At 42.8% G+C, this 25,261-nt stretch overlaps 1 protein-coding gene across 1 annotated transcript; it reads left to right on the top strand.

Moving 5' to 3' along the window:
- The first annotated feature begins 2,323 nt into the window (after positions 1-2,323).
- smad6b (SMAD family member 6b) lies at positions 2,324-22,120 on the top strand. Its single transcript, XM_072385925.1, has 4 exons — positions 2,324-3,850; positions 6,381-6,437; positions 8,138-8,215; positions 21,192-22,120. The coding sequence occupies exons 1-4, from the start codon at positions 3,061-3,063 to the stop codon at positions 21,731-21,733; spliced, it is 1,467 nt and encodes a 488-aa protein (XP_072242026.1). The 5' UTR covers positions 2,324-3,060; the 3' UTR covers positions 21,734-22,120.
- The last annotated feature ends 3,141 nt before the right edge of the window (positions 22,121-25,261 follow it).

Below are 25,261 nucleotides of genomic sequence, written 5' to 3' on the forward strand. Positions count from 1 at the left end.
GGCCTGAAGACTTAAGTAAAGAGGATATTAGAGTCTTTAATTTTAATCGATTAAAATACTGTCTGAATCTGTTATTGTCTCGTGATTGGGCAGCATTGTGTGTAGACTTGTGGGGTGAAAAGCAAGAGCTTAATCTTTCCTTAGATAAGTCTAAAGCATCACAAATTGTGGAAAACTTGAAAGTCTAAAAAACTTCCAGCGGCACCGCACATATGTGGTATTTTGTCTGTTTGTGTTGAAACTATCTTTTTTTTAAAAAAACAATGGTGGTCAGTGGCTGAATAGAACCACAACAGACACAGCAGTTCCATGTTATTTAGTATCTGCCTTGACAAAACAAGAAACTTTAGATAAGGTGGAGACAGACTTGAAGAGCAAGTGAGCAAGAATTAAACAAGAATTGCTGTCTCTGAAAGCATGAAAGGTCACTTCTGTTTCCAAACTTATGATTTGAATGCATTTATATATATATATATTTCTTTTCTAAACGCAGTTACAGATTTGTCTGTTTTCATCTCTTTCTTGTTTTTTTTTCTTATTGGTGCTACTGATTACTGTCACTTTACACCATCAGAATTAGAATTTCTTTATTTCTAATTTATTTACCTCATAGATCAATGGAACAAAGGATGAGTGGGTTCTTTTTAAGTAAAGCCACTTACTGAACCAGAACATGAGCAAAGGTTTTCTTCTGCCTCAGTTCAATGTTGTATAGCTGAACATAATCTGACTGAGCCTAATGCTTTGCAGGCCTTTCAGGCTGTGTATATTTATTGAATTATTATACTATGATAAAATATTTATAGTAGTACATTTTATATCTCTTACTGTATCGGCAAAACTATCGTCACGTAACCTATTCCATAATACCATCTTAGTATATATGTAAGCACACGTTGATGCAGTGCTAAGTCTCCTCTGTTTGGTCTGTGTAAATTGATAAAGGTGGATAGCAATAGCTAAATGAGGATTTTTTTTCGCTGTGTAAAAAAGGGCTACTGTTAGATTAGGTTTATAAACTGCTTGAAAAGGTTTAGAGTTCGCAGTAAAACATTCTTGCTTGTCTTAAAACTGTCTCAACACCAGTAGCAAGTCAGAGCTCTCCTTTTTTTTTACCTAACCTTTTAGGTAAACCTTTTACATGTGCTTGCACATCAACTAAACTCCAACTAAACTACATCATTTTGAAAATCATGCTGGGTGTCATGTAAAAGAAACAAACAAACTATCATTGTCGATCTGTACTAAAGAAGTTATTAAAATTTTATGATTACTGAAGTTAATGATTAAACTTAAGACCCGGCTTATCACGCTAACACTTTCCCTCTATTGTAGAAATCCCTGTACAGTGTGTAGCCGCATATATGTGAACAAATCTTATTGTCATAGAAAGCACAATGCAGCTATAAAAATTTAAAAAAGACTGCAATCTGAAACTGACCCCAGTAAAACCGTGTGTCATTGATAAAATGAGAATGCTGAAATATTTTTCTCAACTTTTATTTCATTTGACCTAGTGGTTCAAATTGTGATTTTTGTTCTGTGTGTGAAAGGTAAAAACCTTAACAATATGGATTCAACACTTGGAAATTACTCCTAATCAAGTTCACAAACATGTAAGCTATTATATTTGGCGGCATGTTTTCAGTGAAATTCTGCCCTTTATGCTTAATGAGGTCACTGGGTTAACGTGATGTCTACTGTACGAACTTCCACTAGGTCATCGCATACAAGTGCCACCAGCACTGGTTTTGCATGATCACTTTTATTATCTTGTCATTTATGCATGCGTGTTTATAAATAGGCGACAGACGACAGACTTTATTTCACTTTTTTATGTCTTAGGTTTTGTCCCTGCTTTATCTTCACTCTCCTGTCTCCTCCTAGAGCATATTAGATTTGACAATATTCACGTCCTCTAACGTTGTCTTTAAAAGTACTCGAAATGATTTAGTTAAATAAAAAGAAATTGAGCGTTATAGGAAATAAAAATACTCATAGGCTTATGTTTAAAAGCTCTTCAATTGTCTCTTTTTTTCTTCTTCGCAGAACAGATATATACTGAAAGCATCGTGGATGTAAATAAGTTTCGGTAACTTTGACTTAAAAACGAGAGATGAGTGTTTCGCCTTTAAGAGTTAAGAAACTTGAAACCTTGTTTGCGCAACAATCAGTGCAGCTCACAGCCGCCAAAGTGTCTAGACTAGCACATGATGGTAGTCAGCCAATGGCTCCACCGCTCTCCTCGGGGGCCCCGTGTGTGTGTGTGCGTGTGTCTGTTTGTGTGTGTGCGTGAGGAAGACTGGGTGGTGGGGGGTGGTGGGGGGAGAAAAAGAAAAAGACCGAGAAACGGAGAAAGAAAGGAACCTGGGTTGCAGTTTGGTTTAGATCTGAGCAGAGACGCAGGAGCGCTATTCAGTCCCGGATTGATCCTCTTCGAGTAGTTTGAGCTCGCACGGATGTTTTGTTGGGATTTAACGAGAAAGAAGTGCACTGACATCTCGAGAAGACGGCAAGGATCCTGACTTCTGGTGCATTTTCTTGGGATTAAATCGCATCGAAGTAGGCTACCTCATGCTCTACGTGCCGGTGTAGAAAGTAGATCTGAGGTTGTTAAAAGTCGGGAACTGTTTCAAGCTGCGGCTGGCCGTCTTGGGTTGAAGGCTACTGGCTTGGATTATGTTACTGAGCATATTATGTTATGTTATCATGTATTCTGCTTGTTTTATTCGCTCTTAACAAACACATAAACAGTCCATTCCGCAGTGATCCTGGATAAGAAGCCACGGTTCCACCCGCTTGCTTATTTACAGTGTAATCAGCTAAATGCATGCTTCTTGATCGGAATGCTGCAGTGCATTTTTTGCGGGGGTTTGTTGTAGTAAATGCAACAAAATAGCCTTCTCTCTAATGTTGCGGTTTTGCCACCACTGCTCGTCAGTTGGCTGTGCATGCATTGCACGGCATTTCACCGTCATTAATGTTTTGCAACGACCGGAGAAGTATCTGTAGTATATCCATACAAGAATAAAAACCCCTTCTAGTTATTCAAGTTGTCGTATGTTCAGGACGAAACGCTCAGGTCTTGTGCGGCGACTCTGGAGAAGTCGTTTGATCCCAGATAAAGAAGAGGAAGATGGAAATGGCAAAACTAGTGAGGGCTGTAGGGACGATCTGTTCGGCAACAACCCAGAGAAAATTCCCAAAACGGAGTTCAGACCGATGACCCCTAGCGGGTCTCTTGTAGGGGACATAGGGGGTGTGTGCCCCGTGGAGAGCAGCGGCTTGGGGGTCACGTCGGACCAAGATGGGGGTGCGGTGTGCGTCTCGGTGCAGGGGAGCCCCCGCTCCACACAGGACAGCGAGTGCAGGACAGTGACGTGCTGCTTATTTAAGGACAGGGACCACTCCGAACTTAGGGGTCCAGAGACGGCTCAGGGTACCAGGGATCCAGGGTCGTGTCACTTCATGCTGAGGAACCTTGGACCAGGAGACGGCGGCTCTTCTGAGGCGCAGGAGGCGATGCCACGCACGGTGTTAGAGCAGGAACTGAAGACAGCCACATACTCCCTTTTAAAAAGGCTAAAGGAAAGGGCGCTGGATACCTTACTAGAGGCGGTGGAGTCCAGAGGAGGGATGCCGAGCGACTGTGTTATGATTTCCAGGACAGAGCTGAGGATCGGTGGACATGTGGCATCCCCACAGCTGCTTGTGTGTAAAGTGTACCGCTGGTCTGACCTCCAGCACTCGGCCCAGCTCAAACCGCTCTGTGAGTGTAAGAGCTTTGGGGCTCCGGACAGTCCGTCAGTGTGCTGCAACCCCTATCACTACAGCCGGCTCTGTGGGCCAGGTAAGCGCATCTGCCACACGGCCTTTCCTCTCTGACTTGCTCCTGTTGAGCAGCTGTTCCTCTTCAGTTTTCATTTTTACTTCTGCATATTAAACATGCTCCTTTCTCTTATTTATCGTTACATGACACCAGAAATGAACTATTGTTTGGGTTCGTTTGGTTTACTTTCACATACAAAAAACAGAGAAAATCACCCTTTCTGCAACCTAAACAATGCTAATTAGTCTTTTAGCAAGGTGTGTCAGTGTCAAAACCTTGATCCTGGGCAGTTTAGTCTTACTCTAATGATATTTTGAGTAGGTTTATAATACTGTTTCTTTTTTTTTCAGAATATTTATGAAGAAACTATAAAAAAACAAACAAAACACTGTAAAATGTTGCATCTATCTGATGTGTTTGATGCCTCCAAAAGTTTCAAAGGACTAGAAAGTATGTGAATGTTTAAATGTCACATCAGAGCATCGCTTATGCTGGCCTGCAACATCTGGACCTCTCAATAAATGTGCATGTTTGTTTATATTCATGTATTTAACAGTAACTCAGTGTATTACCTCGTAATACACAGCACCTGACCGCTTCAGTGTGTCTGGATATGTCAGTAGCTTCAGTGATTTTCGGTACGGATGTTTTCAGTTCTTCTCTCTGTTTTGAGTTATTGCCAACAGTGTATGGCACGCGTGCGATTGTTTAGACTCACTCAGAGATTTGGACCTGCTTCCATATGTCAGTTTAGTTGGTGTGAGCTCTCTAAGACAGAGCCTTCCTGACCTACCTCAAACAAATTCAATTTTGGCTGGAGATGGGCGTGTGATTTGGAAAACTTTAAACGCTGGGCCACTCGACCCCGCTGACCCGATGACAACACACGGTATCGTGTGTAAAGATGCAAGCATCAGTATTTCTGTCTCTTCACTGGCACAGGAGATGGATTTTCCATAACATCCAGGTTTACTAGAGCCAGCTGGCAGTGACAAGCACTTCAAAGTCATAAGTCCTACAATATCAGAATTCATATCGAGCACATGTAGAAAACTGATGAGGCTTTGGCCATCTTGTCGTAGAATGCTGTCCAAATTGATTAGAAACGATTATATATAACTCAGATTTTATATTAATAAATGATGGTGTTTATTGGAATGAAGAGAATGCATTTGATAGAAAGTGTGACATTTGTTCCATCTGCTAATGTGGCTGTGTGGCCATGCTGTGTGAGTTTCCACTAAAAGCACCAAGATGAATTGCTTGGAGAGGGAGAACGGCACAGACCCCATATTGGGACTAAGGCTCATAGTAGGCATACCTCACATGCGCTCATGCGTGGCCCGATAGAGCTGGTATTTCTTTCACGCTATTCAAGAAGGGGGGCATTGAATCAGACCTTAATCACTAGTTTTGACAGTGTTTGTAAACGCAAATGTAAGAATTATAGATATCTCACAGAATGACACTCACTTCATGAAACAGATTTTGATTTAAAAAGTAGTTTAATACTTTGTAAGACACAGCTCAAAACATGTCCAAAAAGTGTTTTATCTGCCGATGAATCCACATTGAAATGATCTTAAAACCTTAGGTTTTGATTAGTAAGTTTTAAAGAATGAAACACAACATAATGTCAGGCAGGGAGCTTGGCTTAAAGCGGTGAGAAACTTTTCCCTTTTATTTTGCCAGGCATTACACTTTACGAATGAGATCAGTTTCAAGTTGCGCTTTAAAAGCCCTTTTGTCCTGAGGAGGTCCCCCTCATGCTATTTAGGTGAAGGAGTGGTGATAATATACAGTTTGCATACTACTGGCGCCAGACTGACTAGCTGTGTATCTGAGTGACTGAGTTCAGATCCTGGCAATTACTGCCGCCACTCTTAAAGGACCCGCTGCTATTATGCTTTTCTCTTTCCCATTTTCCCTGTAGGCGAGGTCACAGTGAGCTCACAAAGTTTTCTTTCCTTTGTGCTTTCCCTCTTGTGCGAGCTTCACTTCTTCCACTTTTATTAGATAAAGTTGAGGTCTCTGAACACAGTGGTGTTAAAAAGCAGAGATTTACTGATATTTTTCAAACTGAAAGTTATGGTTAGACTGTGGTCACAGTTAACGACTGCTTCTGTTAAATCATATGCGCTTAAATAACAGCAACAAATGAAACAAATGTTTTCTTTTGGCTTTATTAGCTTTTTAAGTGGCTTGTGAACAAAATTATTTGATTTTGTAGCGCAGACACAAAACTGTAATTGTAAAGACGGTGTCTGTTGCTCTAAGATTTAATTGAATTCAGTTATGTCTGTGTGACGTCTTCCTTCTCCTTCTCCACTTTACCATTGAAATGAATTTAGTTTGCATGTTTCTGTCACTCTAATGCTGTATATCCACTGTGGTTATTGTGCTGTGCGTGAAAAAGTCAGTGTAAAGTTAGACGTACAAGACACCTTACAGTTGCCGGCAACTGAATGTTCCGACATTTCCAGATCCTCGCGTTAATCTTCCTCCTTCCTTTTATTAGGTTACTGTATTGACATCACTGTTTGTGTTACAGAGTCACCCCCACCCCCGTATTCGAGGCTTTCCCCTAATGAAGAACACAAGCCACTAGGTAAGTGATAAATACACAGACAAACTGTGGCAGCTGCAGCATGCTTTCTATATGATCCACAGTTATTGATCTGTATTTGGATTTTGCTGGTAGTGCTACTCTCAGGTGTGACTTGAAGCAAGCTTGTTGCACCGGTGAAATGACTTTTTAGTCATAGAAATCAAAGATGTGCAGAGCCGGTAAAGGGCATAGCCAATCTTTCCGTTTTGTTTGCTTGCTTTGTTAACAGTCAGGTATATTTGTGTTGTGGTGGGAGTTGTAATGGCTATAACTTGGCACTGTGACTGGAAGTTTTTCTGGTTAGTTTGAGATGCCAGTAGACTCCATGATGTCAGCATACCAGCCAGATCCAGTGGAGATAGTAAGATGTGGGTGGTACAGGTGCAGTCAAAATGATTCAACCCTGCTCAGTATGTGTTTGCACAATAAACTTTGTATGATGTAGAATTGTTATGAATTCCATTTGTCCAAATGATTTGAGGTAATTAGTAAGTAATGACTTCTGTGTCATAATTATTCAACCACCCCTTCTCAAATTGCTTTTTATCAACTTGCTAGTATGTGAAACTATTTAAAATATACATAAACCTTTTGCAACTCAGTTAATATACTTACCATGCTTCCGCTGTCATCCAGGAAATTCCACTTTTAGAGATACTTTTTGATCAATAATAGCCAAGTGGAAAGCAAGCATGGATTTACGGCCCAGAAGTATAGCCGCACACCAGTCTTGACCAAGAAGCACATGAAAGTTGGCTTGAATGTGCAGAAAAATAAAAGAAATTTAAACACCCTGTAGAGCTCTAAGAGTCTGTTTTATGGAGTGTTGAGACTAAACTTGAACTGTTTAGACCCATGGATCAGAGGCATGTCTGGAGTAAAAAGGACAACGCCTATACGACAAGAAGAGCACCATCCACCACAATCAGTCAAACATGGAGGTGGGTCCATCCTGTTGTGGGGGTGTTTTAGCCACCACAGGAACTGGTAAACATGACTACTTTGAAATCTACTGCCATCATGAAGAAGACCTGGTGCGTAAATTGAAGCCTGGTAACAGAAAGATAATGATCCTGAGCGACTATCCAAGTCAAGCAAAAATGCGAAAATGGACTCGGACCTGCTCAGCTTTTGAGTGGTCATCGCAGGCCGTAACTCGTAAAAACAGTGCCAACAAAAATATCCCCCATAATAATTTTTCAGGAGATTGTTCAAGATCACTCAGACAAAGTGATTTAACACTGGACCTGTGAGTCGACTATTTTGCTTCTGGGCCTAATCAAAGACTGTTTTTTTCCTTTATTTTCAGACATTTTAATCCTCACATAATGTGTCAAAGTCATTTAGATTTGCTCTGATGACCGTTTACCAAGGCTTTACTTTCAAATGCTTTCATTGGACTTCATTAGACCGTCATCATCACAATTTGGTTGAGGGGTTTGAATAATTTTGGTCGCAGCTGCATGTACCAGGATGTCACCTGTTAAAAGCTGACCAAAGAGGATACCAAGTTAGGGCATGGGATTGAGCCCCATGTCGTGTTTATTGTTTTGAATTTGGTATTGAATAAAGTCAGTTATGTTGGAATGAGAAGCCCACAGGTGTTGCCATCAGGGCTTGTGGCATGATAATGTGTATGAGTACTGAGTGACCATTGTCACTGTTTGTAGAGGAGTTAATTTCTGTTTTATCCCCCACAGATCTGTCGGACTCCACACTGTCGTACACTGAAACTGAGGCAGCCAGCTCACCAAACATCACACCGGGGGAATTTTCAGGTGGGTGTGTTTTTACAACTGTCGTTGACCTCCAAATAAGGAGTCCCAAAATGTTTTGAACTGATGTTCGAGATTAATGATTACTGGGAGGTTATGAACCCAGAGAAGCCAGTCTGTAAATACTGAAGTAATTTATCAAAGAGGAACATCAGTTGGTTGGAGAACTTTAAACATTGTAGGAGGAGGTGGCATTTATTTTAGGGGGCTTTGGATGGTCAAATGCTGTCAACATGCTTGAATGTTTTCATGGTTCTTGATATGCAATAATATGTGTCAGATACTAAACTCAAGCTTGAAGTCTTGATTTTGGATAAGAATTTGTGACTGGCTATTTGAAGTGTAAATGTTGGTGAAATGATGCCAGCATTAGCATGTGTGCTCTGTTTGATGGAAATAAAGTCTTATTGGCGTGCAGATCCATGTGGTTAAGCTAATCTAAACTGATCATATCCTTTCTTTATTACAGCTATGAGTAAAATTGTTAGTTTTGGTAATAAGCACCTTTAATTTATAGATAACGGTTAAACGTCTTCCATTCTCATGTGTTCGGATTTGGTTGGTTTGGCAGAATTGTTCTTTTTTTTATATTCAAATGTCTAAGTATATAGCTTTAAATCTGAGACTCCATCTATGAGTCATATAATGATTACTGTAATAAATCACAGAGCTCTGAATGTTCCAACCTGTCCTGTTTTATTGCTTTTAAATGGTTAAATTAAGTGCCGCTGGGAAAAAAAGAAGTCCATAATTCTTCATAAGAGGCCTTAAAAACACATCAGTCCTGCTCTCTGCATAGAAGTTGAGTGCAGGACAATAGTTTTATATTTAAGTTCTACTTTATTCGTTCACATTAAGGATCATCACAATTGGTACAAGCTTTAAAGATAAAGGTTTCATTGTGAGTGGTGCAGAGGTTCAATGGGGCGTGTGCATTGGCTTTAGAGCTGGCCTCCCCTTTTCTGTTTTTCTTTCAGAAATATTTGAGTGGGATCAAACTGTAATAAGATCCAAGCTCGCCCTGAAACAGACACACACACACATAGTCGTCCGCAGGCATGTGTGCAGACACTCACACGCACAATTCTATCTAGCCTGTCTGAAAGTGGGCTGCAGAGAGGGTTGGGTGTACAGAAATGGAGTTGCTCCTATGAATGGGGCCACACCAAAAGAAGTGAGTGGAAACTCTCTTGTTGTCTGATTTGAAATGAAACACTCCTTTCTCGTGGTGAACAGTAAGCATGTCTCCCATTTCGCTTCGTGCAAGGGTCACAGCCAGCATGCACAGTATCATGTAGACAGGGACTCACAGCCCTTATTTTGAGGCACGCAGAGACCAGTATTTCCTGTTAAAGGGTCTGCAATGGCTCAGGGGTCTAAGAAGTTGAAATGGCTACCTGGCAGAGAAGTATTCAGTCAGCAAAGGCCCCCTCCTTCCCAGCAAACACAGGCTGTCACCACCTCAGCATGGCCCGGCGACACTCCCTGAGTCAACAAATGAGGGGCTTGTCAGAGCGCGCACCACAATTCCTCCGAGACTCTGGTAAAGGAGGATCTAGACATGCTGGGCTTTGGTTTCTTCCAAGTGTATCACTGTTTGTACAGGCCAGGCCAGATCACTCTGCATTTGGACTTGCGAAAGAGAATGACCAGTACTCTGTGGGGTGCTTTTCATAACTGTGACCTCATTTGTTTTGCCAGTTTGAGTCTAATGTTATATTTTCATTGTATCATGTTCTTTGGTCTGGATACAGAAGAGTGAATTTGAGTAAAACATACAATTAGCATTTATCCATGATATATACTACCCAGCAAAGAAATTTCCATCATAGGACTAAGAGCCCCAATGCCTCCATATTAAGCAGGTAGTTAAGCTTTAACATGCAGCTCTGTAATACATATTGTAACATTATCCTGTGTCGAACATGCTGCGACCTAAAGATGACTTTCTCCGTGAATCGCTCTCGTGCTTAAGTTGAGAGAGTGTCTGTGTGTAACCAGAGTTGTATGAGATCCAGACTCCACCCATCATGGACGAATAAGTAAACCTCTTTAAAGCAAGTCTGGGGGGCATTGACTGGGTGGGGTGTAGTCAAATAATCAGCTACAGTTTGCAGCCCTGGGCTACAGAAATACCCACTGAGCATTCTTCTGCATCACACAATGGCAGCAAAACAGATCGGAACTGGTTGGTGTGCCAGATAAGCTTGTTCTACCACTTTTCAAAGTAGATTTAGTAGAATTTGAATTGTAATTCTTCCTATTGAGTGCTTTGTTCGAATGTGATGTGCTAGTAAATAAGCGTTGTGGAGTTAATGTCAGCCGATTTAAGTGCTGATATATTTTTCTGATCCCAGTTGCTTAAGCTAAAGGTTCTTATTCATGTATTTTTAAAAAGCTTCCTCATGTGCATGTTACTGTATCAATGGCTTGTGTAATTTTATACCTCCAGATCTTGTGGGGTCACAGACATTTGGACCATTCTCTGGGATTCATTTAAACTTGGCTGTGTCACATTGTTAACCCCACCAGGCTCTCTGTGATGTCAGTTTATATCATGAGTGGGCCCAACTTTCCGCTTCTGACCCTGGATATAGTATACTTAAGTGTGTGAAGGAATGTGGTTTTGTTGGTGCTGCCCTCCCAGTTTGCCTGCACACCCCTCTCCTCACAGCCAGGGCCTCGACATGCAGACATCAGAAAGAAGCTCTTTGAAGCAGGTCTCATTGCTTCCTGTATGACTGTCCGAGGGGGTTTTTCTACACATTGACTTTATGTCCGTCATTATGTCTGACATCAGGGGCTCTTTATGTTTGTCACGCCTGCAGGCCAGCTGTTGCTATGACAGTTAAATAGACAAATCAAGATGTTTTGTGCAGTTACATAAGATTTTTAGTCATATGTTTTTTAGACTAAGACACACTGCATGTATTTATTACCAAATTACCAATATTTATGTGTAGTACAGCAGAACTTCCTCCCAGTTCAGACTGTTGTGACACCATGGCTCCAGTAAGCCTACATTTATCTGCCACTAGAGGTTGTGTCCTCAATCAACCCAGCGGAATTTGTCAGCGTAACACTTTATGTACACGATCATGCTGGTGTGAGCTGAGATCACAGGTGTGAATGGATAGGCTCCCTCTGCCTTTTTGGGTCAAGTGACCAGAGGACAAGCAGGGTGATATGACTCACAGTCGTCTTCCCCCACCCCCCCTTTTTTCTTCCACTTCCTGGGAATGATGGGAAGTTGGCGGGTAGAAGTGGAAAGATTTAAAGTTTCGAGGACAAAACAGAATGCCGTAGCACTTCTGGAGAGGAGGACATCGGTAGGTTGATGGGGTGTCCTCATAATGGTCATTTCTCTGTCTGCTTGACTCTGGTGGGAGGACCTTTGATGTTTCTCTGGGTGTGTCATCTGCAGACAGTCATTGTGTCTGGTCCACTCAGGTGTAGACTAATTCTTACAGGCAGAAGAAACGGTTGGTAGATAGATAGGAAGGGCTTGAGATGGCGACAAATAGTTTACAGCGTACAGTACACAGGAGCTAAGACTGCAAATAAGCATCTTTAATGCTTTTGTTTATATGTCTTCAAGACGATTTTTCTTCCTCAGTGTCCTCTTATAAGTTGAGACACATACATTTACACGGTGGAGCTAAGTAAATTAAGTTGTGCAATCAATACTAATCACACTTGCCTGTCTGTGTCAGGAAGAGGTGATCGCTGAGCATCAAACCATTCCCTCTGTCTGTGTCAGAGACAGTGGAAATGCATGGACTAATTAGACACTACAATCAAGGCATGTGATTCGTCTCTTGATTAAAGCAGATTAGACTAGACCCCTACTTGTTGGTCTGACTTTGAAGACATGTGATTCCACTTCTTCGAGGATCTAATTGAACAGCATATCCACTGAACACATTGACAGTAAAAAGATTTGGAATAGATCGCAACTCTAAATTTCCCTGAAAAGCCACATTGTGATCTTCATGTTAGATCATCTGTTTATTTCATTGCAGTGACCTCAGTATTTTCTTCCTTCTTTTTTTTTTTTCTTTTCTGAGTTCAAGTTTAATCCTGAGTGACATATTGTTGGCACATTCCTCTGAACACTAAAAAAACTGTCATCCTTCACCTCTGTCCACGGTTTGTAAATCCTGCCGTGCATACATCTAGCTGTAATCTGACAGCACTATGCTCAGACAGAGCCCTGGTCTAATGTAGCTACATGAGCATGTCAGCCATGTCCTTTCTCTCCTTGAGGCTTGAGCCCCTTCCTCTATCCTACAGACCCTGAGTGATACAGCCCGGACTCATCTCCCCCTGAAACCTGGCGCATGGCCTCAGGTTTCTACCGCAGCCCCGAGCCTTCCCAGTGCCTGGCCGCCCACAGTCCCTCAGGAGCCCGAATGCTCCAGGATACGGGATGTGGAAATAATGTGACTCGAGTGCTTCCACTCTGCCTCCCGAAATCAGGTTTTGCGGATTGTTTATTTGAGGGGAAGAAGGCCTCAGACAAACATCCTGTTTTAAAAAGCTGCCTGGGTTTTGTAGCAGCGCAGGGCGGTGAATTGCCCCTTTGACAGCGGGGGGAGACTGAGGAATGTTGAAGAGAAGGCCAGCATCTCAGGGGACGTGAGGGGGCTCTCCTCACCCGTTTGTCATGTCCAGTTTGCAGAGTCCATTTTAAACTGGGGGCGGAGGGTTGTAACTACACATCCTGAAGGGTCTTGTGCTCTGTTCTCTCTGTGGCGGCGTAGGGCTTGTACCCACAGTCCTCGTCTCAAGTATCCGTTCCTGTCCTGGGAGGCTGGCTTCCGTTTCCCCTTACGTAATACACATACACAGAAAAAAGAGCTGTTGATAAGAGCGATAAGGTCATTTTTCATTTTCCCTTTCTCAGCATTGTTAGACTGTGGTGTGTTTGAAATCTTCTATGAGCTTTTCTACTTGAGTTGTGCCATGGAGGATCCTCAGTCAAGTCCTTGTCGCCCACGGGTTCATGAATTTAGTCCATGAATTTTCATTTAGTCGTTATGATTGCAGGGAATTTTGTCCCTCTTCTGTGTGCAGTGATGTTCCTCAGACATGAGATTGACATTTTTTTATGTTTCCAGTAATGCAAAGACATCAGACTGTGAGGAAAGCTAAAATTTAAATCATTTACATCATGCCATATATTTATATTCAAGATTTGTTTTTGTTTGTTTGTTTTTTTAAACCATGATTTGTTTTGCAGTCAGAACTTCCAAAGACAGGTCCTGGATGTGGTGAGGTAATATGACCTCTACGTGCAGACTGAAAGCCATGCTAATCTAAAGCAGTCCTTGGAGAGGCCTGAAACCCTTTACATGTCAACAGAAAGTCACTTGCCGAGCTTACTATTTATCTATCTGCGCTTGGCAAGCCAGCGTGGTGCCAGTGCTCCTTGGTGTTTGACCAACTTCTGAAGGGCTCACAGATAAAGATAAATCCTCATACATGACTGTGAATCTTACCTCACAGTGCTGTGCTTGTTATTTGATTTACAGAGTACTGTGCTTGGTTGGAAAAAAGGTAGCCTGTGTTTCATTTTAGGGCTTGCCACACAGAGAGAAAGTGCCGTCAGTAGAAATAACAGGAGGTGTGCTCAGGTGCGCTATAATTTTTGCTCTATATTCTACCTCAGCAAACAAAGTGAGTTGGCTAATCTTGACGTGTGCTCAGGGAGGGCTGCTGTTGCCATCTTCACTCCCCTCACACTGCAGAGCAGCGCCGGCCTCCACCAATAGGGCCATTCATTCAGCTCAGGGCACAGGGTTACAGCAACAAATAAAGAGTGTGCAATGCCATTAAATATGTATGGAATGTCCAACTGTTAGTTTAGCATTTTCGTGTGCCTCCCCTCAAAGCTGAGAGAGGGAACAATACTCCATTTGAGCTTGCCTCTGTAAACGTGTTAGTCTTGCTTCGCCTGGCATGGACATGTGAAGGAAGTGCCACATGTGGATGCAGTTTTTATTTTCTGACCATTTCACCCACAATTACAAATCCAGACACTGGCCTTGGCTAGTTATGATTTAGGTCAGCTATGATTTAGGCCTGTGGCCTGATTGCTGGCAAAAATAGATTTAAGATTTTTTTCTTCCCTTCCTCCCCAGAGGAGCATTGACAGTTGTGCCTGAACCTATGGCTGTCAGTATTTTTGAAACTCAGAATAGCCAGAGCATTCTTTGAGCCTGCAGAATGCTGTGTGTGGATTAGCTGTGGAAGCCTGTGTCATTCAACATCTCGACACAAGCCTTTTACAGCTAAAGGGAAAGGATAGAAGCTCATTGTTGATTGTGAAGCGTAAACTCCCAGTTTGTCAAAACATGGTTCATTCTTGTACACATCTAAGTTGAGATGCAGGGATTTGATTTATTCGTTTTTTTGTAAGTCTTGCCTTATCTGGAACGTGATCTTCTGGAACTATATCTTCATTCCACTCTCTTGTCCTAACATGGGGACAAGTTTGATAGACATAATCTAGTGCCTCTGTTCTCGTTCCCAAAAGAAGATACCTTTTAAATCGGACTAGAGAAGCTTCATTCAAGCAGAACTTGACAAAGAAAGTTGTGCTCCGCGATCAAGTTTTGCAAGTAGCAGTTATGACAAGTTGTAAACATGTTTATGTTAAAACTCTTATTGATTGCGTTCCCCGGGGGAAATTATATCTACTTTTGTCATGTGTGCTTTGGTTATCTTCATTTGTGTGCATTTCTGGAGTCTTGGCGGTGTGGCTCAGTACGTGCAGTCAGGCTGTCGCATTTCAGGGTACGGTTTAGATTAGAGGTCTGGCTGTAGCTTCCCCCTCTTCCCCTGTCTGTGACTGCCAACACATAATTTACTTAATGAAATCCTGCCATTCCCTTTAGCTTCAAGATTTTTTGCAGATGTTGACAGGGGAGGACTTTGTGAATTATTGGAAATGTTCACTCCTGCATTTTTAATGAATGTCTTGCTTGTTGTGAACGGGCTGACTTGTCGGAGATGGGGGAAACAGTTGTCTTTGTTTGGGGAGCTGGTGTCTGGATGCCCGCGGTGGAGCAGTGTGGGTTACAGTCGAGCAAGTGTTGTGATTGAAACAGAAACTCTGGTGCCACATTATCCTGACAGAACACATTCTTCTCACAGACTCTGATCCACTGGGCCAATCAATAGAAAACCATTGTTTGAACTGCAACTCTGTCCATCATAGCTGCACCACCTCCCAGCCCAGTGGAAACCAAATACCCACCTTTCGCCTTAAATTAGTAAGACTAATATAACTCGCAATAACAGAGTTCTTTATTATTCTTCATTTGAAACTAAACCTTCAATGTAGCTTGTGCATGTAGGCTAGCTAAAGTCAGTTTCTTTCCACAGTGTCGGCTCTTGCTTTCCCCAGAATTTGTTGAAAAAACCTTCTCTTGTGACATGTGAGTTGGTGAGAATTAACGTAAATAAAAAGGTCATAAAGGAAAAGACAGAAAGCAACATTCTTGCTACTTACCCCCCAGCAGTCCCAACTGAAGTAGAAAGTTTGGAGGCAGAGCGAGGGGAGGGGTTCAAGAATGTTCAGGGTCTTCTCTACTCAAACACTTCAGTCTGCTCGTCTCAAACCTCTCACACACTGGCAAACGAACACATTCAGAGTTACACACACAAAAAAAACACACAAAAAGATAGGTTGTATGAGAAGGTGAAAGAGCACAGCCACCCGGCGGGATGTTCACCAAGTGTTTTGCTTTTGATGCTCACTCAGACTCGGCTTGCCTTTGAGGCTGCCTTTAGATATGACATATTCACAAACATCCCCTACAGTTTTTGCAGAACTTTTACATGCCATGAAAGACTCTCCCAGGCCTCACTTGGATCCCAACCATCACTTGTGCTCTATGTCTTCGACATACTGCAGAGCTCTGGAGGAAGCTTCGAGGAAATGAGCAGCACATTTTCTTTACTGAAAAGAAAAAACAGAGCTTTCTCCTTCAAACTAGGAGCCTCACTCATTCGCCCAGACGGCTCCACCATATTAGCTTCCTTAGCTTCCTGTGCTTTTTACACCCTCTGTTGTTTATTGATTTAATTTATGGATTCTGTTAGTTATCTGCTATCTAGGGCACAGCACTTTTCCTCCCTCATGGGGTCATCCCGAAACAGAAACGGAGGGAAAGTGAGGAGGAAGTGGATGACAATGTAAAGCATTCCCATTGTGACCAGAAAGCCTTGGTGACTGGATTCAGTTTCTTGGGCTCCCACAGTGTTTTCTCACAGCACATATCTCTGTTTCTGTATCTCTCTGAGCAGAGAACAGTCAGACCTCAGGGAGAAAAATCCATAGACAAGTAACAGCAGCTCCAGTTAGCATGTCTGTCTGATAAAGCTGACTTTGATGGCAGTGATAGTCCCGACGCCAACCTAAATGTGGCCTGTACACTCAGCCTGTGGGAGCCATTGTTTACTGTTTCGAAGCTGCACCATATTCTGAGCACAAGGATAGACACAGCTTTTGATTCAGCTCCTCTTTTCTTATTTAGTTTAAAACTGGTATAGTTCACACACACACAGGTGCACACATAGATCTCAACATCCCTACACCACTACCAGCCTCCGAAGCTTGAGCCTATCAGTTTGTTGGTAGAGTTTAATAGCTGGAGGAGAATCTAACCCCTGGCACAGGATTACAGAATCCTGCTCTCTTCCCCTGGACTGCTGCATGTAAAAAGACTGGCAATGTTATTTTTTCTTTGTTTTTTCTCTTCTTTTCAGCAAAGTTTCAGAGGAATGGGTGCACTTCTGCTCCCTGCTCTGGATTCGGAAAGATGAAGTGTAATGGGGGTGGCCCCAGAGCTTGGTGGGGAGATGTTAGCACGGAGGGGAAGCTGTTGTTTGTCTGCCTGTCCCTGACACTCGGCCTCCCATTCATCTCACTCCAAGGCTGCAGAGCTGTGTTTACCCCGGGGGCAGCTCTTTTCTACTTCTCCCCCTTGCTTTTCATGCTGTCTTTAAAAGCATTACTGGATGATCATCAAGGATTGCCATTGAAACTTTCAAGCCTTCATTTTTGTGTACTTAGTGGTAATTATTTAGTCTCACTTTTGAATGCTGGGAGCTCATTTCAGAAATCTGCTTTCACCTGTAATATGTGACGCTATGGAAGAAGCTTTGACCAACTGTATTTGATGTCAGTGTATTTTAGTGCTCTGTGAATGGCCTGTTGGTCCCTAACGTATATATCGCATAAATTATGATCGTTTTTGCTGTTTGTTTCTATAAAAGTCTACAGTATCTTCAGTAATGGATATGTAACTGAGTACAGTTATTCTTGTTGTGCATTTACTTTGATGCAGCCTCGTATCTCCACTTTTTTCATTCATCATCCTTAATTACGATCTATTAATGGACATTAAGATCTTTTTTTCAAAACAAAGAAACACGAGGAGGTTATCATGTAGTTTAACAAACACAGAATTCTGAGTAGTACTCATAATTCTTTTATAATTGCAAATATGTTTTGCTCATCGTACTTCATCCACTTATATTAGTGACCATTTTTGTGGAAGCTTCAACTTGTAGAGAAATATCTTTATGTTTGAGTTTATCTTCTTTTACTTTTCTCTTTCCACCATGGGCAATATTGGTGTTCTCTCGTCATTTCATGTTAAACCTGGACTACTTGCAGCTCATATTTCTGTCCTTTTTGCACACTTGAGCGATGTGTCTGTTTGCCGTCCAACAAAGACCCATCTGCGTTTGTTGACAGATCTGATGTCCTGCTTTTGATACCCAAAGTTCCTCCAATCAGACGATGGGGAAAGAGAAAAATCAACATGTTCTCATTGTTTCCATGGAGCTGACGTCTTGTTATTAGTCAAACTCTGCACACCAAACTCTCAGTGAGGTTGTAGCATTAGTTAGATATCTCTGTTTACATCATGATTTTACTTCCACGTGAGCTATGTGCAGATGGACGGGTTTGAGGTTGCTTTCGAACGTGTGTGCTTGTTTTCATATATTTTGAGTGTTTGACCTGTTTACTTACGTCTTGATCCTGAAAGGAAAGCCTAAAAGAGCATGTCCTTTTCAAATACACCAGCCACAGATTTCTGTAACTCCCCTTCTTTTTTACACTAACGACATAAGTTTGGTTATGTAAGGCATTAGGCTAGATTAATTCCTTCATGTGTTCAGATCATTGCCTCTGGCCACAGTAACAGGAAATGTAGTGTCTGTACCGAGTTGACAGTCTCTGAGATTGACACTAAGAGGAGAGGCTTTTGAGAATAAAATAACAATAATAACATGCGCTACTATTCTAATGGGTAAACGGAGCTGTTAAAAGGTGGCAGGGTTAAATGGATGCAGAGAACTAGTAATTGCTCCCAGCCGTCATTGCTCCGCCCTTAGCAGACCCTTTGAAAGCCCGACATGGAGTCAAGAGAGTTGGATGTCCACATTTGTGGTCAGAGAGGAGGAAGACACGCCTTTACTTCACTGCCTCATGTCTCAACTTTAAAGTTTGCTTCCAGCTTTGCGCTGGCCTGGTTCTCCATCACTCAACGGTCTTATACTACTAATTAAAGCGGCATAGTCACTTAAATCAGTTTGGAAAACATAGTTAAACATTTACAGAGCATCCAAACATGGCTGTGGAGGATGACATTTTGAAAAACACTGTGTTGGGAGCAGCATGCGACTTTGTGGAAACAAGGCCATGATGACGGCATACCTGAGGATGGCAGGAGAGAGAGCTACTAAATTAAATGAGATGAAACACCTGCTGGGGATACACGATTTTATTTTTATTAAAAAAAAAAAAAAAAGAAGCTTGTAGGCTGAATGTAGATGTGTTCTCGGAGCCATCAACTCAGTACCTCTAATGCACAAAGTCAGGAAAAATACAACAAACATGCTGGCTGATTTTTAGCCAAGTCCAAACAGACAGATGTGCACAAAGGCACACACGTAGATGCTGAACACAACAGAGCAACAGGAAAAGGCCTGGCTCATAGTGTGCTCATTGTGTTCCATCAGGCTTAACATAAAATACATTTCTAACCTTTGTCCTGCTCATTCTCCTCCTGGTCCTTGCAGTCTTACCGGCTATTTTCGTTCCAGGCAGTGTGTGAAAACTTGATAAAACTGCCGAAGTTATTTTTACTTTATTCTTTTCATCCAAAAAAGAGGAGACATTAGACATTTGGTCTTTTGTGTCTCTGTGCACAGTTTCAAAGTGAGTTTATCTTGATGTGTGGGCTCCATTTGATTTGAGACAATAGAGGGCCATAAACGAGTTGGGGCTGAGTTCTTTGTGTGGCCGAGCCATGCTGCAGTAAAAGCTGAGCTCAGAGTAGAGGAGCTGGAGTGTGGAATTCACTAATGGCACATGCATGTTGGGGCCCCTGAAGAGAGGGGGTCATTTCAGCCATCAGTGTGTGCGCAAACACACAGAGAGCCTGTCTGCAGCTTCCCCCCACCTCCACACATCGCTACTCACTCAGTCACTCTTTTTCCTCCCCCTCCATGACAAAGTGCCTTGAACCAGCAGGCGTTTTGTCTGTGCAAGTCTGGTCAACGTTTTGCTAATCTTTGTATAAACTTTACTAGTATGGGTCACTCAGCAGAAAGGTTTAGTTGGGTGGGAGGTGAGCTAGGCATTTTGTTGCTGTGTGGATCCACGATGCTCCACCTTAAAGGCGTTTGTTAATGGGGCGGGCGGTCATTAAGCCCTGAGAGCAGAGAGACTGAAAGGAATGGGGCCACAGGCCCAGGCTTTAAATCCTCTGTGCCAATAGACTCTCTGAAGCAAAATAATGGCATCACTCTGTGTGTGAGTTAATGGGAGCTGATAGCATGAAGGCTGGGGGGTCAGCAGGTCACAGGCTTGTGCTAAGTTGTCAGGGAGCTGAATGCCGTCCCTGGGCCCACAGCAGGGGGAAGAGCTGGGTAGAGGGGGAGGGGGACCCCCTGCCTGGCCTTCTCCCGTCACCCCCACTCTTGTGGAATGTGAGGAAGACGAGAGAAGAGGAGAAAGGGGCTCCCCTACTCACCAGGAGTGCAGGGCGAAGATTGGGATGTGAGATCATGGAAGTCTGTCTGTTTCATTCTCATCCTCGTCATCCACCGGCCTCTGTCCTCTCCTCGTACCACATATTTTATGAGCAGTATAACTGTAGGACAGCTATGAGCAGCTTCTGAGAGCAGTCAACAGTGTGTCTGTGTGTGTGTCTCCTCAGTATGGTGAAGATCGAAGTCTACCTAGGGAGCAGTAACTCACATTGGAGTGCTGAGAGCTGTCACTGAAAAGAGTTCACAGGCTGCAGCCATGAAAACTGAATTAAGAAGCTGATTTACGGAGCAGAAATGTTTAGAAACAAGATGCCAGCTTTGTTCCACTGCAACAAGAAAAGAACTGATGAAAATGTGCACGGGCTGAAAATAGAATTTTCAAAAAATGTTGATACGTTTTTTAATTCAGCCTCTACTTGCTATACTTGCGAGTTTGCTTCTGGTTTTCAGTTTGACTCCGAAGTGTTAATGTCATTTCTTTTTAGTTAACATGATCTGTTTTGAAAGTGCAAGAGTGAGCAGCAGTGAGTGCCTGTGCTGGGTGGTCAGTGTTTAATCATTACAGTGCCCTCTTGAGACAGAGTGAGGAAGTGCAGGTCTTCAGATGGATTGACCTCACTACACCCTCAGGATATCTATAGTAGCCCCCGCGTGCATGGGTGTTTGTGAGAGAGTGTGTGTGTGTGTGTGTGTGTATGTGTGTGTTGGACAGACGAGCATGCTGTGGTATTTATACAAGGCTTAGATTTCAATACAGTGCCTCCTTCAGTATTTATAGTGTGGCCATCTGCTCTGAACAATAAAAAGAGATAGTTAATCCCTTAAAACTCAACCCTTCCTATTTACTAGCCCTGTTTACTTTTGTTTATGTTTTGTTTAATGACCATGTCTCTGTCTCCTCTAGATGCCAGCATGTCGCCCGATGCCCCCAAGCAGAGCCACTGGTGTAATGTGGCGTACTGGGAGCACCGCACTCGTGTGGGCCGCCTCTACACAGTATACGAGCACTCCGTCAGCATCTTCTATGATCTACCTCAGGGCACGGGCTTCTGCCTGGGCCAGCTCAACCTAGATCACCGCAGCAGCACCGTTCAGCGTACAAGAGGCAAAATTGGCTACGGTATCCTCCTCAGCAAAGAGCCGGATGGCGTTTGGGCTTATAACCGCAGTGAGCACCCCATATTTGTCAACTCCCCCACTCTGGACGTGCCTAACAGCAGAACGCTGGTTGTGCGAAAAGTGATGCCAGGTTACTCCATCAAGGTGTTTGACTATGAGCGTTCGTGCCTTCTGAGGCACACCACAGAGGCCGACTTCCTGGATGGACCCTATGACCCCAACAGTGTGCGCATCAGCTTTGCTAAGGGCTGGGGCCCCTGCTACTCAAGACAGTTCATCACCTCCTGCCCCTGCTGGCTGGAGATTCTCCTCAACAACCATAGATAACACAGATGGACCCCACAAACTATCCCAAATATCATCTACCTAGATTTAATATAAAGTTTTATATATTATATGAAATATATATTATACTTGTAAATACGGAGTCATTTTTACAATGTAATTATTTATGTATGGTGCAATGTGTATATGGACAAGAGGAAAAAAAACGGAAAATGCACTTTGGCTTATGTATTTTATATATGTATGTATGTTGTATACATATATATATAAATATATATAAAGATAAAGATTCTTTCAATACCAACTTGAGAAATTATACAGCAAAATTAGGATGAGCCTGGATTTGGTGTATAGTTTTCATATACTATTAATATCCAGACAAAAAGCTAACACCATTCACACATTGATAATAAAGTATTCGCATAATGATTCTGTTTGGTCTGCATCATTAGCTCTGTTCATCACTTTCAATATCTTTCTATATTTTCATTTTTCTTTATACTTATGTGCCAATATAATTTGGACCGCAACAGACTCGACTCTACTCTACTCGCCTACTTGATTTCTTCACAGGAGCCATCACAAAGTACACATTTTACAATATATAATTATCTGGCAATTTGCTTCATTTGCCGTAGGCTGAGTAAATGTTCTAAAAAAATCAGGGTTTGACTTTTCCTTGTGCTCAAACCGGAGGCAAATGCTCACCGTGATCAGTGGCGTGGTATCTGCATTAGTTGTGGGCATCAAGGAGTGACTGAAAAAACTCTGCAGGTAACTGATGACATGTATGTTTCAGTGGAAACCACGGTATTAAGTTCATAATTACATTTTAAGATGAGCTAGCCCAACTGATCCAGATGTCCTTTAGGTCCTGAGGAGCCCCAGTAACGAGACTGTGAGGAGCAGGGTAGTTAAAAACAGTGTAGGGAGAGATGATGAAACTACTCAGTCTCGGCTTAGCTCAGTTAGGCTGTACTTCCAAAGATGTTCCTTCTTGAGCACGTTTTTGTCAACTAGATCATTTCACAATAGACTTTGTTCTAACTGAGCAGGGATGCTGCACCCTGAAACCACCACAGTGATTCTGGAATGTGTGCAGAGAAACCAGGAAGTTTTACAAGCCTGCTGGAATCTTAAAAACTGCAGCCAAACTGGATGTGGTTTCGCTGGCTTCCTTCATAATTGCTGGTGTTGGGTTGTCAGGTTGGCGGCGATGGTAGCGAGAGGAGGGGCGCAGAGGTCTGTGCCAGCATTCAGCAAAAGAGGCATTCAGTGACACTCTGATCCCGATGAGTGCTGAACTTTTTATATATATACATATATATTTATATATGTGTGTGTGTGTGTGTGTTTTGAGTGGGTTCTTTCAGACATCAGGGTGATATTTTTTAGGTTTGTGAATGACGGATGAAAGAGGTTTTCTTTCATGACAGTTTGTCATATTTTTGTGGAAAACACTCCTCTCAGATTGTGAGTGCTGCTGAGTGCAGTGTTTCTGTCCCTCGCCTCTTCCATAAAGGCTCAGACAGCCTCCTTTAGGCCTGCTGCCTGTCTGGAGCCAAGAATATGAAGAGTTCAAACAGCAGAGAGGAGTGGCTCCACTCCGCCTCTGTCTCTGCCTCCACTCTCTTCCTTACAACTGGGGGCCATTATCCTGCTCCTTTGTGTCTCTGTTATGGGAAAAGGGCCCACATCACCACTGGAGAGGAACCGACACACAATTATATGGGGTGGCGAGGAGCTAAGACTCATAGTGAGTAGATTACACAAGCCACCACAGAGTGTATGAGAGGGGGTCTAATTAGACAGGGCTGGGGAGAGGCCAAGCGACAATACAGCATCCACCGTGGCTGCTTCTCAGGGAAGGCGCCTGCTCTGCTCCCGAGCTGACATAGTTGTGGCAGGACGACTGTAACTCTGGGCAAGATGGGTAGAAGAGGAAAAGCCATGTAAGCAGTTTAGTGTGCTTCATGAGTGTAGGAATGTTATTGATTAGCAATTATTTTCTTTCTTTTAAGTCTTTGTGTCTTTTAGGCCCAAAAAAACTACCGTCATTTCATTCCATTGTTGACAATGCGCTTAGCTGTGGGTGCAGCTTTTTATTGATTGTAAATGGATGTCAGAGAGAGGGCTAAATTGTTGCTACCTCTTGCAAGAATACAAACACTCATCGCTCTTTGTATGATTCATGTGGGTGTCCCTACGTCTGTGTTTCGCTGCTTACTGAGTGAGCGAACAACTGCTTTTTAAAGCTCTGAGTTTTGAAACCCTGTTATTACGGCTTCTGTCCTGCCAAAGCCTCAGTACATTCTTTCGACTGTAGATTCTTGCACTAAACTCTTATTGCCCGTGTTCACTGTTTGAAACAAAGCAGGTCTGATAATACCTCTTCAATGATATCCCCTTGTTAAATGTGAGAACAGTGACGAGGAATAGTCTCAAGTTAAAAGAGACAGAGTTAGAAAGTCATCTGAGCCAGGCAGATGTGGAAGCCATGCAGCTTGCAGCTTCTACTGGTGACCCTGTCCTGCACATCTGGCCCCAGTAAAAGCACTGTGAAGTAATAGCACCTTTTGAAATGAAGAGAGATTACACACAGTGCCCAGAATGCTTCCTGCTCTCTGTCTCTCATGAACGGCGGCCCACGGAAGTCTTCTCACCTTGGCTGAGGGTGTTAATTACGGCTCCTCGCAGCTGCCATGCTTGCCACTTACTGGGCGTGCTGGCACATGCGATCATGCAGGGGATCCACGCTCTCAGAGGAGATTATGGGCTAACACACAGTGCAAGATGGGGAAAAGAGGGCTTATTCTTTTGGGTACTTTTCTACTTTTAATAGGCTGAATTAAAGACAGTAGATGAAAAGTGGCGTGACTGATGTGTCTTTGCTTTGGTGCTGGACTGGCTCATTGGTAGGTTGTGTCAAAACCGCCATAACACACAGTTTTTGATACTTCTTACTCCAATGTGTTGCTAAATCTGGCTTCCAAAGCATAACTTTTGTTTGTACCTCCTGAATGACAAACCATGATTCTGCTTCTGTGCTGCAGGCCTCTAACCGAGCCTGGAATAGGCCATTGAGTAAGCATTTAGGTGGTTTTTCAGAAGCCAAAAGCAGCCTCGTCCTGATGCTCCTCTGCAGATCCCACCCTCCCTTTGGTAATTACAGGGTGCACCGGGGCCTCTCTGACGTACGAAAAGGATTTATTTTAGTGAGTTTCCACAGAGGTTAAAAGAATGCCACAGTGTGAGTGCACGCACGCACTAACACACACCCCTAGGCTCAGTTCTGACAGCATTTATCACCCGCCTGTTACTGCCCCTCCAACTTAAACCGTAAGAGCACTGTGGCCCTCATTGTGGCAGGTATATTTGATGTTTTAAAATCGGAGTTAGCATGTTCAACTTATCAGCTATTGTATGTAACTTCAGAAGATTTACAGTAAATGCTCCTGTCAGTCCTCATTTGTTTGCATTCTGCCTCTGAGAACTTAAAGGTTGAGTCAAACAGAGTGAAGTCACACTCTATCTTTACTGCTACACACTCAACCTGACTGAAAACAGGCG

The sequence above is a fragment of the Leuresthes tenuis genome, unplaced genomic scaffold, assembly GCF_036924035.1.
Source record: "Leuresthes tenuis unplaced genomic scaffold, fLeuTen1.0.hap1 SCAF_5, whole genome shotgun sequence".
Lineage (NCBI taxonomy): Eukaryota > Metazoa > Chordata > Actinopteri > Atheriniformes > Atherinopsidae > Leuresthes > Leuresthes tenuis.